This window comes from Muntiacus reevesi, chromosome 9 (assembly GCF_963930625.1).
Source record: "Muntiacus reevesi chromosome 9, mMunRee1.1, whole genome shotgun sequence".
Classification (NCBI taxonomy): domain Eukaryota; kingdom Metazoa; phylum Chordata; class Mammalia; order Artiodactyla; family Cervidae; genus Muntiacus; species Muntiacus reevesi.
In genome coordinates this window covers 26,662,842-26,675,420 of record NC_089257.1, presented here as the reverse complement: position 1 = coordinate 26,675,420, position 12,579 = coordinate 26,662,842, and the positions used below count along the sequence as shown (strand labels likewise).

Below are 12,579 nucleotides of genomic sequence, written 5' to 3'. Positions count from 1 at the left end.
CCTAGTAAAGTTTCCTAACCTCTCTGGACCTCAGCTGCCTTCATCTCTAAAACAGGAATGCTAATAGTGTCTATCTTTTAGGAAGCTTGCTGTGAAATGGAAGAGAAATGATGGATATAAAGAATTTAGCCCAGTGATCTGGATCACAATTCAAATCAACAATTCCCTGTGTCACTTGTGATTAGTTATTATTTGGGGATGACATTTGTCCTCAGGGAAATGAGGCTGTCTCCATCAGGGCCTCAGTCTAACTGAGGGGCACGCAGAACAAAGGAACCCAAGGACCCAGTGAGAGGGAGGCAGACAGTCTGGGTCAGAGGAGACCTGAGTTAGCCGACCAGGACCATAATTAGCATGATTTATTAGCATCGGAAATTGGGAAAGTCTTTTGCCTGGAGCAGCACTGAAGAGGGCCAGTGAATGGACTAAGTAGCACAGGGCATCGTCAATTGTGGTTTGTCCCTGAAAGGAAGGAATTTACAAGGAGGGATCTGAAATGATATGTGGCTTCCCGGTTTCCCTCCAGAGTTGGTCTAGCCCCATCCAATAATCTTTCTTGACTTTCCTTCTAAGCCTGTGGAGTGATTTAGGCCATGAGATGGGGAAAAAAAAAAAAAAAAAGAGCCTGGAGCAGTGTAAGAAACTGGATGGGGAAGAGATGAGAAGGCCGGCTGGGTATCGTACAAAAGCCGAGGCAATGAACGTGTGGTTAGAAAGGACAGAGCACCAGGCCCTAAGCGGGCCCAGGCCACAGCTGCCCAAAGACTCAGATGTGTGCGGGAGAGGCTAGAGGTGGCCAACAGTGAGGTCTCTCTTGGGGAGTGTCCTGGGGTGTGACCACCGCCACAGGGCTCACCTTAGGCTTTCTGATGATTTTATATTTCACTATTTGGTTTTGAGTTAGAAATTCCTAGACTCTCTTGGGTATCTGATCTCAAACATCTCTACCTGGAATAGGAATCTTACTTAAGAAAAGCCCCCAATGGAACCCAGACACCTCTCTCTCTGATTATCTGGATGTTAATACCCAAGATCAGCATTTTGCACCTTAAAATAAATTTTTTTTTCCCGTCAAATAAAATCTCCTTGTGTTTATGCTCAGTCGCTTCAGTTGTATCTGACTGCTTGTAGCCCCATGGAGTGTGGCCTGCCAGGCTCCTCTGTCTATGGGATTTCCCAGGGCAAGAATACTGGAGTGGGTTTCCATGCCCTCATTCAGGGTATCTTCCCAATGCAGGGACTGAACCCGAGGCTGCTGCACCTCCTGCATTGCAGGTGGATTCTTTACTGCTGAGTCACCAGGGAAGCCATAAAATCTCCTATAGCTAACGTATTTGTTGAGCACTTAGTACGTGCCAGTTACTCTGCTACACTCTTGAGTTTTCTCATTCCATCCTCAACTCGAGGTCCTAGATCATGTAGCCTACTTTACAAAGTAAATGAAGAAAGAAAGACAGAGAAATGTGAAAGCCCTTCTTGAGGTCACACGAGTAAGTGGCCGAGCAAGGTGAAAAGTAAAAGTGAAAGTCTGGTTGTGTCTGGTTGTGTCCAGTTGTGTCTGGTTCCTTGCAACCCTATGGACTATACAATCTATGGAATTCTTCAGGCCAGAATACTAGAGTGGGTAGCCATTCCCTTCTCTAGGGGATCGTTCCATCCCAGAGATTGAACCCAGGTCTCCCACATTGCAGATAGATTCTTTACCAGCTGAGCCACAAGGGAAGCCCAAGGAGGAGGTCATATAGGTATAACCCAGCTCCTGCAGCCAAGCCCCACTATGTTGTACTGTCTTTGGAATCAAAATGAGGGTGGAGATGGAGAGGGGGTCTAAAGCTTGTCCTTCTCAGCTGTCACTCCAGGTCCCCAAGGGACCTCCAAAGAACCCCTAGAGCTGCCCCAACCTAGAAAGCTCTGCTGTGAAGTATAAGCAAGATCCTAAAGCCAAGCACATTGGCCCAGCCACCTTGGCCATCAGGGTAGGGGTGTGTGGCTGTGTGGAGGGTCAGGATAGAGTTCCAGAAAGTAGAGGTAAGTCAGGATATTCTATGACTTATCAGATGCTTGGCTACTGGAACTCGATTGGAGAAATCATCTTTTAAAAATATCACCTGCTAGTGAAATATATACAGCTCCCCACTCTCCACCTTGGATAAAATTTTCCAGTATCTGTAATTCTTTATTTTAAAAGAGCTGAAGGAAAGGTCAGGGTGAACTCATGACATTTGAGAGCATTTTGCAATCTGTGACCGTCCACTCGCCAGCCTGCAGGGCAGCCTCTAAGTGCTGGTTTTAAGAGAGGCCAGGTCCTGAGCTCTTAACACACAGAGGGTGCATGTTTGGCTACCTCTGCTAGAGCCATTTAAGAGGCATAAACAGCTGGTTCTCCTGACCATGTTGCTTATTCCTCCCTGCACTTTTCATTCATAGACATCATTTACCCAGCAGGCACACCATTTCTCTCTCCCTTCCTCTCTTTTTTGTCTCAAAGTGTCTAAGCTGCCAACAATTCTGAATTGGATAGGTTGAGATAGAGGCCTGTGTCACTTTTGTTCAATATGAAAAGTGAGGCAAGGAGAGAGAAAGCTGTTTTTCCAGGTCGTGTCTTGGCTGCAGTGATGACCTGCCAAATGCCCAGCACTTTGCTAAACACATTACGTGTGGAATCTCAGTCAGTCCTCCCAACACCGGGAGGCAGATGCTATTTTAGCTGAGGAAAACACATCTCAGAGATGTTAGGGAAAACCTGGCCAAGGTCACGGGGCCAGTCAGTGCCAGCCCCAGCCCGGTGACCTTGGACCCAAAGAGGAAGCTGCCATTTGGAGAACCCTGACTTCAAGCTGGAATTTCCTAGGAGGTAGGCAAGGATCTCAGAAGAGATGGCCACTGAGGTGGCAAGTGGGCAGAGCAGTGTCTGGAGGAGAACTTGGCTGTCTCCTGAGACATCCCTCTCAGAAGGTTTTTGCACTCAGACCCATGTGTCACCTCCTGGGAGACAAAAAGGCAGAAGGCCCTGTAGGGCATTCTTCCCACCAGTAGGGACCCAAGGGAGCCTAGTCCTCCCTGGGGACTGTTTCACACCCAAACTTGACCTTTATAAGCTCAGAAGCACTCAGCTCCTTCTGAAATGCGAGTGCCAGGGGTCAAGCCCCTTCCCTTGGTAATGGCAGAAGCTGGGCCACTCTTGGCCAAAGTCTGAGCTCTTGACAACTGCAGAAGCTCCTGGAACACCGCATGGGGTAGGCATCTGAGGTTACCCTCTCCCATCCCACTCTGACACCACCTGGTAGAAGAGGCGGGAAGAGGGGGCTCCCAGGATGGCAGGTCTGGGTTATGTGTGAGTGGGGCTGGGCTCCACCATCATGGGACACACGGGGAAGAGACGGGGACTCGGAAAGCTCCGTTTTCCTCCTGCAGATTTAGCCTCTTGACCAAATACAGGGTGGGAGGGCAGGGAGAGACTGAGTACATTTCTCATGGTCTTTCTGGGAACAAGGCGCTCTTTAGGCTTGAGGAACATTCCTGTGCACCTGGATGAATCGGGTCCCCGTGCAATGATCTGGACCCTGGTGAGAGTGAACCATGTCACGGTACGTGTGTGTCACGTGTAGGGTTAGGGGAGGGTGCGGGACTGGTCTGTGTAAGCATGGGCCTCAGGTCTGTCTGTGCAGTTCTGGTTTCTGGCCTGGAGGCAGAGACTCCTAGAGGGGGGGCATTTCACAGTGTCCTCGGAGACTCACCCTCTCCTGGAGGCCACTTGCTTTCTGACCCTGAGTGTGAGCCCCGCTGGGCCGGAACACACAGGGTCAAGGCTGGGTGATGAGGCCTGAGGGCTGGATCGGCGCTTGCATCACCCCCACCGCGGGGCGTGTACCTGCTGTGCCAGCAGTCAGCCAGGCTTGCCGTGAAGTGCAGTCACCCGGCACCTTGGGATAGAGGCCCTCAGAGGGTTTCTGGGGCAAAGCTCAGCTGGCCTCGCTTTGGCTTATGGCCTGCACAAGGCCCCGTGCTTCCTTCTTAGGTGGTGAGAACTGGGCTAGGGGAGGAGGATGTGGGGGGAGGGTGGCCTGGAGGGACAACGAGGGGACCCCTGTTTACTGAGCACTTCCTTGGTTGCCAGGTTATATATTTCACAGTTTGGCTTTCTTGATCCTTATAGAACTCCTCTTTCCTGCTCTAGGGATAAGTAAATAAAAGTTCAGAGAATAGCTATAATATTAATACTGATAACCACAGCATTCCATCATTTGTAAGTTGACCTTGTAGGATAGTTAAGGGCACAGAACTCAAGTCAATGTGCAGGAGACTTCGTTAACTGTTAGACCTCGGGTGGGTCATAAAAACCTCTCTGTGCCTCAGTTTCTTCATCTATAAAATGGGAATAATAGTTACTAATTTCTCTTAGGGTTTCTGTAAGGATGAGATGGGTGTTTGGCACAGGGTCTGGGGCACAGCTAGTAAGTATTTAGCAAATGTTGGCTAAAGCCAGGTTGCTCAAGCAATCACAATGTCCTAGGCTTCGGCCTAAGGGTTTCTACTATTTTGTTTAAATATAATTGCTCCAGGAGATTGATGTTATCTCCATTTTACCCATTAGCAAAATAAGCTCAGAGAGATTAGTGGAGTTTCCCAAGGCCACAGAGTTGGGAAGAGGTTACAGTGAGGATTCCAGGGCTTTCTTCTGTACAGAAGTGGCTCGTCCCCCTGCCTCGGACTCTGGCAACCCTCTGTCCTGAATACTGGTGAGAGCTGGCCTTTTCAGGCCATTATGGCCTTCCCGCCCGCCTGAGGCCAGCACCATCTCCTGCCCCAGCCTGTCCCAGCTGAGATGGGCTTCTCCAGTCATACACACCTGTCTGATGCTCAAAGGTGGGGTAATACTCTTCATTGCTGAATAGGTCAGTCCACGACATCAGGGGGTCGCAGAAGGACGTGTTGGGCAGGAAGGTGCTGTGTGTCACTGAGTCCAACATCACCCTGTAACAGCAGAAGAGGCTGTGAGGAGGCGGCAAGCCACGCTGCAGGCGACCCCAGCAGGGCAACACTTGTTTATTTATTTTTGACTGCATCACTGGCATAAGGGATCTTAGTTCCCCACCTGGGGATTGAACCCATGCCCCATGTAGTAGAAGCATAGCGTCTTAACCACTGGACTGCCAGGGAAGTCCCTATGCTTGGCTTTTAATTATGACAGCAAACATCAACATGCAGCCTCCCAGGAGCCGGGCACTCCTCTAAGTACCTTCCACGGTGACATTATTTAATCCTTGCCACGTCCTGTGAGGTTTGTGTGTCCATCCCCATTTTATAGATGAGAAAACTGAGGCAGAGAGGTTGAGACAATCGCGCAGGTAACAAGGCCAGTAAGTGGCAAAGCTGGGATTTGAGGATGAAGGCTTTAGTTGTTCAATAATGCCTTGTTCTTTACTTTTCCTGTTCTCTCTCACCTGGCCCCTGAACTCTGGATTATAATGTCTAAAAATATACTTCTGAAAACAGGGCAAGAATTACTATAAGTGAATATGCCCACAAACACGAATCTACAATTCTGAAATCTGAAAGCTCTGAAACAGAAAGTATATTTGTATGTGTTTGGCGCCAACGTATTTCCCAGCAAAAGCAGTCCTGAATTGATTGTTATAAAAGTTTTATATATAATTATATCTTACTTCTATATATGTATGTAAACTAAACCATACATTTATTAAACATATGTAACTATAGTATGCCATAGAGTTTTATATCTATAGCTATAGTTTCATTTGTTCTACTTGAAGAATATTCATATGATACACTGCAGAAAATATTGATGCATTTAGGTAGTCCAAGCAGGCAATACCTTGAGAGGAGTAATCTGTGCTCCGCAATATATACCCTGGGTCGCTTCCTGACACTTGAAGAATTCTGAATTCTGCAGCACGTCCCACCCCAGGGTTTTGGATAAGAGAGTGGGGACTTGTGATCACTGCAACACATTTGCTTCACTGAGTGTCCTGGGGGCTGAGCAGTTTAAGTTTATTATTCGTGGTGTCCCCAGAACAACCACTTCTGAGTCAGGGTCTGGTAGGTGTTCTGTCTTATAGATGAGGGATGGCAGCTCTGAGATTCCAGATGACACACCCCATACCACCCAGGTGGTAGGTGATAGAGTTTGAATGACAACTCAGGTTGGTCTAGTTAAGAAGTCATGATCCTAGTTGCTCTGCACACCAGCAAGTGGGAAGCTTTGGGAAAAGATGTCTGATTGAGGTTGGAGAGGGGATAGAAAAGAAGGGGCAAGCATTCTTGCCCACATTACTCTCCTCTTTCAAATTTCCCTTTGCTGTTTTCCATATTCCCACAGTTCAGAAAAAAACATTCATTCTTGGTGAATTAGAAAAATCTGTTCACCCAAATTCTCTTATTATTATTGCAATAATATTGGCGAGATACTTGGTTCTACCCCTTCAGCAAGGAGGACACGGCAGCTCAAGATCACACAGCCAGGAAGTGGCAAAGCAAAGACTAGATTCCAGGTCTTGGGTTATTAAGTGCGTGGAATTTTAAGATGGTCAGGAACTTATAAATCACCTAGTCCAGTGCTTCCCAAACTGTAGTCATTTGCCTGCCCCATGATAAGTTAATTTATTAAAAAAAATCACCTCCCTTATTGTTTAACATAAGTGCATTTACTTAAAAGGAAAACTTTATATCACTACTATAAATGGAAAGCCAGTATTCATTTAATATACATAAAAAAAAAGACATAAGCATTGAAATAAAAATTAGTCATCCATGCATCACCTAGATCAGAGGGTCTAGGCACAACCTACAGGCACAGTCTAGTCCACCACCTGTTTTTGAATGGCTCACAGATAAAAATGACTTTAGATTTTTAAATGATTACATATTAAATGGTTATATAATACGTACATAATGTACTTGATTTCGCCTTTAGGCCTGCAAATTCTAAAATATTTACTGTCTGGTGCTTCAAGAAACTGTCTGCCTACCCATGACTGGGCTTATATCACGTATCATGAGTGGTCTGCCGTGTTGGAAATTAATGTCAGTCCAGTCTTTTCCCGCATCCAGACATTTTACAGTTGTGAAAATTACGGCCCAAGAAATCTGTGAAACTTTGTCCAAGTCACATACCCTACAGTGTAGGGAATTAAGTTTTTTTTTCCAATTTTCAACCCATCTGCTTTCCTTTCTACAAACAGTCGCAGCCTCATCCGCTCACAGGCATATCCCAGGCCCACTACCACGACAAAGAGGATCTCGATCCCTAGCGGGTCAGGGACTGTGTGGCTCCACAACCGGAGATCAGTTCTTTGGGGATGTTTGCAAACCTGTCACCATCATCACTCTCAGAGATGCACAAGAACTCTGCTCCAGACAGAGAAATAACTGAATTCAGATCCTCACGTGTAGGCACCCTCCCCGGGCATCGCTGGAAAGTTGCCAGGCCTCACTAGGAAGTCTCCTTCCTGATTCCCGGAGAGGGTTAACGTACCCAGCAGATTATCATGTTCCTGGATCTCCCCGTGGGAGCCGTATCAAACAGAGGTCAAGGCTGCCTGGGTCTGGACTCTGATTTTCCCACGGATTGACTGTTTTTATATCCCTGAGCAGGTGGCTGGATGAGGAGGGATGGGGGTGGGAGGTTATGGGGGGGAGGAGAGGCTTGGTGGGAGCCCAAAGCCCTTTCTGCTTTCTGGACTTGACCCCAGAAAAGTTCTCCTAAGTGACGGTTCAAGGTAAAAATACCCCTACCCCTCTGGATCAGAGGCTCAGAAAATGGGAGAAGAGGGTGGCAGACCTCTGACATGACCTTCACAGGTGGGCTTGGAGAAAGGCGAGGTGGCCTCCATGTGAAGAACAGTTCCCAGGTCTCCGTTGTTAATTAGAAATTTTCCAGATATAGGATGCAACAGTAGGAACATGCTTCTTCATCTCTGCCTGACAAAGCTCTCAAAAGTCATTTGGTAAATTGAATTTGATCGCAGAAAAATTAGGAATCTTTTTGACCAGTACAATATTTACCTCTTAGAAAGATTTCTTTTTTTTCTCTTTGCACCAGCCTACTCACTGGCACTGTGATCTCTTCAAGGATGTACTCAGTGATGTCTGTATCTGATTCCCTTTGGGGGTTCCCTCTGTGGCAAATTATATCCATTAAGTTTTCTTAAAAGGCTGTTTCTGGTATGCAGCATGCTGTTTTTCTTCTATAAGTATTTTTTGCTTTGTGGAAAAATGCGTTTTATAAAGGGAAGCAGCTTTTCTTTTTTCTATTGCAGTGGGAGGAGGGGATATTGTTAACTCTTGGACTCTCCACAAAAGACCTTGGCCACTTAACCAGCAGGCCCTAGGTGTGAAAATTCAGGAATAATGGCTGCTTTGTATTCAACAGCCCAGCTTCTTAGGCCTTCTACAGTCCTTGCAATAACTGAAGATTTTAGATCTTTGGATTTCTTTAATGTAGGTAGAAGAGGGTGGTGGGCAACAATAGCTTTTGGGTTCCCTCTTCTCAGTGAGGACACTGAGGTCCAGTGATATATAGTTTTAGGCCTGAAGTTAGAATATGTATTCCCACGGCGGGGGACAGTGACTAAAGAGGGGAAAATTTGATAAAAAAAAAAATTGGTCTTGGGGTCAAAAAAATCTTAGACATCATTTTGACTAAGCCCACAGTACATAAATTATGAATGGTAAATCTGTGATATTAACATTTCATGGAGGGCGTAAGATTAAGAAACAGTGATCTAGGGGACTTCTCTGGTGGTTCAGTGGTTACGATTTCACCTTCCAATGCAGCGGAGAGTGGGTTCAATCCCTGACTGGGGAGCTAAGACCCAATACGCGGCCAAAAAAACCAAAACATAAAACAGAAGCAATATTGCAAAGAATTCAATAAAGAATTAAAAAAATTGTCCACCTTAAAAAATTCTTAAAAGAAATGAATGAAAAAGGGGGTGATACTGGAAAAAAAATGTTAAGAAGCATTGGGTTAGATTTAGAGTCAGCAGCAGGACAAGTAGGTGAAACCTAGGGAGGGTCCTAGGCCTGCTGTTGTAACCCCATATTTTTGTTTTTTGAGAGGCTGGCTGACTTGTCCTCATATAAAGAGCATTGTCATGATTCTGCCTCTTGCTTTTCTCGGAGCCTCAATACTTCATCATCTGCATGAACACAACAATGAGATGGACTCTAATACATACCCTAGCTGCGTGATTGTCTTCAGGAACCCACCCAATTTGGCTGACACAGCCACACACGTGCATGCATATACATAGGCATATATGATGGTTATAGTTGCATATTGCAGTCAAGTACACTCACTAAATTGGAGTACAATTCAATCATACAGAGACGAAACTTTTAGCTCTAGAAAATTCCCCTGATTTTCTCTTCTCCTTTTCCTCCCATACCCACTTTCAGCTGTGACCTCTGGACATTCTTTGCCTGGGGTAGCCAGACCTCTTAAGTATTCTGAACCCTCACTCATTGCCCGTCTACAGACCCATGGTGGTGGAATTCAGTCTCCCCAAAGTGTAGTCAGCACTTTAGCTGCCTAGTAAGTAGGAAAGAATCAAGCGCTTTCAGCACAAGACGGGAGAATCAAGTGGGTTCTCTTCCATGCCCGAGAAAGGCTGGCTGGACCTTTGGGAATGGCATGGACGCTCAGGTCCCTGGTGCCTCCAGGGGCTTCCTAACCCTTCTGAGAGTTTGGTTCACTCACCAAGGGTGCACCGGGAGGGTCCACACAGTCAGAGAGACAGGCCTGTGGGCTTCTTGCCCTCACACGAGTCAGAGGCGGCAGTCACAGGTGTGGTGTCCATGGCACCTCTGTTCAGCCTTCCAGAGAGAGCGGAAGGCGCAAACCACCCAGCCTTGGCCAGTCTGCCAGACGAGGAAAATTCCTTCCTGACCCTGGCAGAGATCATCAACTTCACTCTGGGCATGTGACCAGAAATTCACCCAGTTAAGCACCTACACATTGGCTTTTTATGCACCAAAGCATCACCGTGCAGAACGGGCTGTGAAGGTGTAAACCATGGTAAAGGGGGCTAGGGAGGGCCTTTCTTGATCCCACCATTGGGGCCATCTCTCTGGGAAGAATAATGCTTTTCCTCCTCTAAAGTCCCAGGGATACCCCAATGCCCACCAGGTCCCGAGCCCTAGAGGCAAGGCAGGGTCCACGTCCTACCTTTTGGACTTCCCTCAGAAGAAACTCATGGAAGAAAACCCATTGGTTGAACTATTTCAATGCCTTCTGCTAAAGGATTGTGGGCTGGGTGCTTAAGTGTTTGCTCTTCTGGGAAAAACCAGAGCAGCTATGAGACTGCTTTGCTGTTGTCTTGCCGAGTGATTCCTCATCTTCCTTTGGCTTGTATCAGAAGTTTGCGAGTTTGTTTACTTTTTAGTTGTTTTTCTGAAGGTGCCGCATAGACTCATAGGGGTTGTGCCGAATAGTTTACCATGGGCTCCCATACAAAGCTCGTTGGGTTTGGGTTAAACCCATGTACGTGTGCTCAGTCGCTTCACTCTTGTCCAGACTCTGCAATGCTGTGGACTGGAGTCTGCCAAGCTCCTCAGTCCATGAGATCCTCCAGGCAAGAATACTGGAGTGGGTTTCCATGCCCTTCTCCAGGGGATCTTCCCACCTTAGGGATGGAACCTGCATCTCCTGCAGCTCCTGCATTGCAGGTGGATTCTTTACCCACTGAGCTACCTGGGAAGCTGGGTTGAATCCATTGGGATTTAAATTCTACCTCTGCCACCCACAAGGAAAGGGATGTGGGACACATTTCTTACTACTCAGCCTGCTGAAATTTTGGTTTTATTCTTTATTTTTGTTTCACATAAGGTGTGTTGGGTCAAAATCCATGACTCTCTCTGAGCTCATCTCTCAAATGGAGATTTTAACATGCAGTACTCAGGATAACCCAAAGATTTAATAAAATTAGATAATATATATAGATGAGCGGGCATAACACATATGTCCATCCCAGCAGGGGATGGGGGAATCAATTGTCATCAATATTCTAAAGGTTGCTACTTAGGTGAGAAAAGCTTCTGAGAAAATCAGACAACCAATCTGTGAAAACTCTTACCAAGAACACTTTGAATCACCAAGAAACCCTCTAACAGAGAACATGAGGACAAAAGAATTAAGCTTTCACTCAGAAGGGCAAAGAACTTCTTCTCCTGGGTCTTTAGACTAAAACATGAAGCTGTCCCTGAATCACTTTACCTTGCTAGGCTTCAGTTTCCTCCCCTGTAAAGATAATTAGGGATCATTGCCCCTAATGACCTCTGACAGCCTTTCCAATTTGTAGAATTCTCAGCACATCAGAATGAACGAGGGTCCTCAACTCCTGCCGGAGAAGGCAGCATGTGCTACACCAGTTTGCCAGCAGGGGGCGAACGCTCAAGAACCTCACGTAGTGCAGAGTCTGAAAAGGTCTGAGAATACAGTGGAAAAAGCCTAACCATTGCTTTTCTGGAAGCATTCTATACTGAGGAGGTGTGAGAGTGCAGAACGGGTTTCCTTTAAGCTATTATGTTCAGCAATCTCCTGAAATATGCCCCAAACTGTAATAAGGCAACTATTTTTCCTGTTTCAAGGGGGGGGTGGGGTGCTCCATGAGCAGGCCAATGGGGAAAAGGAGGCACTTAGGCAGCAGGAGGTGGGCTTTTCTTGAAGCTGAATATTTTTTGGTGTAAAATCCAGCTTCCCTTCCTCAGGTTAGCTTGAAGAAGGGTAGAGAATGGCGTGCCCGTATGCATTCTCCATGAGTTCCCCTTGGTTTAATCAAGTGACCCAGATGATCAGGGGCTGCCACGAAGGAGTTGGGTGGCTACGCAGCCTGAGGAAGCAAAAACGTCTTTCTCAGGCCAGCAGTTAAATCCCAGTCAAACAGCTCCGGGGAGGTACTGTGACTGATGGACGTGGCAGGAGGCCTGGCCATCTGGAGCTGGGGACAGACCCACAGACCCAGGCCCCCCACCAGAGCCACGAAGCCCTGACGCCCCTTATGATTTATCCAAAAGAGCAAAGAAAAGGTGCTTACGTGAGAACGGCGGTGCTGGGTCCAAAAAGGAGGCTTTCAAGGCAAGAGAAGGCAGGCACTCCCAGCACCGGCGTACGGTGGAAATACAGGCACCTGTAGCCTTGTGATATAAGTAACACCTACAGACAGGTCCGTTTGGTTTTTCAGGTTTATGCACAACCCCTTTGATGACGGTGACATAGAGTGTGACACGGCTCCTTGGAGGGGGAACGGTTCTCACACACAGAAAGTTTACCTTTATCCTGCTTTTGTGCCCAGCTCACCCCCCACCCCGGCTCCCCCGCTCCCCACCCGGGGAGTCAGTAAACAAGCTGAGAGTTCTCGCCTCTGGGAGCTTTGCTGGATCCTGCGTTAGCTGGGAACTCTCTTTTGGGCAAACTGGAGGGGAAACAGGAATCTAGCCGTGGTGCCCATCTCTGCAGCCCCAGCGGAGTCCTCCTCCTGTGTATCCCGTCGTCCTCCCCCTCCCCTACCCCCAGCAGTCAGGTGGAAGGGTAGGACAGGGCAGTGGTTAAGAACACGG

The 12,579-nt window shown here is 47.2% G+C and overlaps 1 protein-coding gene across 1 annotated transcript in view; it reads right to left on the bottom strand.

Moving 5' to 3' along the window:
• Positions 1-9,950, bottom strand: part of ELF5 (E74 like ETS transcription factor 5) — a 30,098-nt gene extending 20,148 nt beyond the window's left edge. The window contains exons 1-2 of the mRNA XM_065944733.1: positions 9,722-9,950; positions 4,850-4,974 (exon numbers count right to left, since the gene is read on the bottom strand). Of these exons, the coding sequence (XP_065800805.1) occupies positions 4,850-4,970 (121 nt within the window). The 5' untranslated portion in view covers positions 4,971-4,974; positions 9,722-9,950. The remainder of the gene's footprint in view (positions 1-4,849; positions 4,975-9,721) is intronic.
• Positions 9,951-12,579: the final 2,629 nt, after the last annotated feature.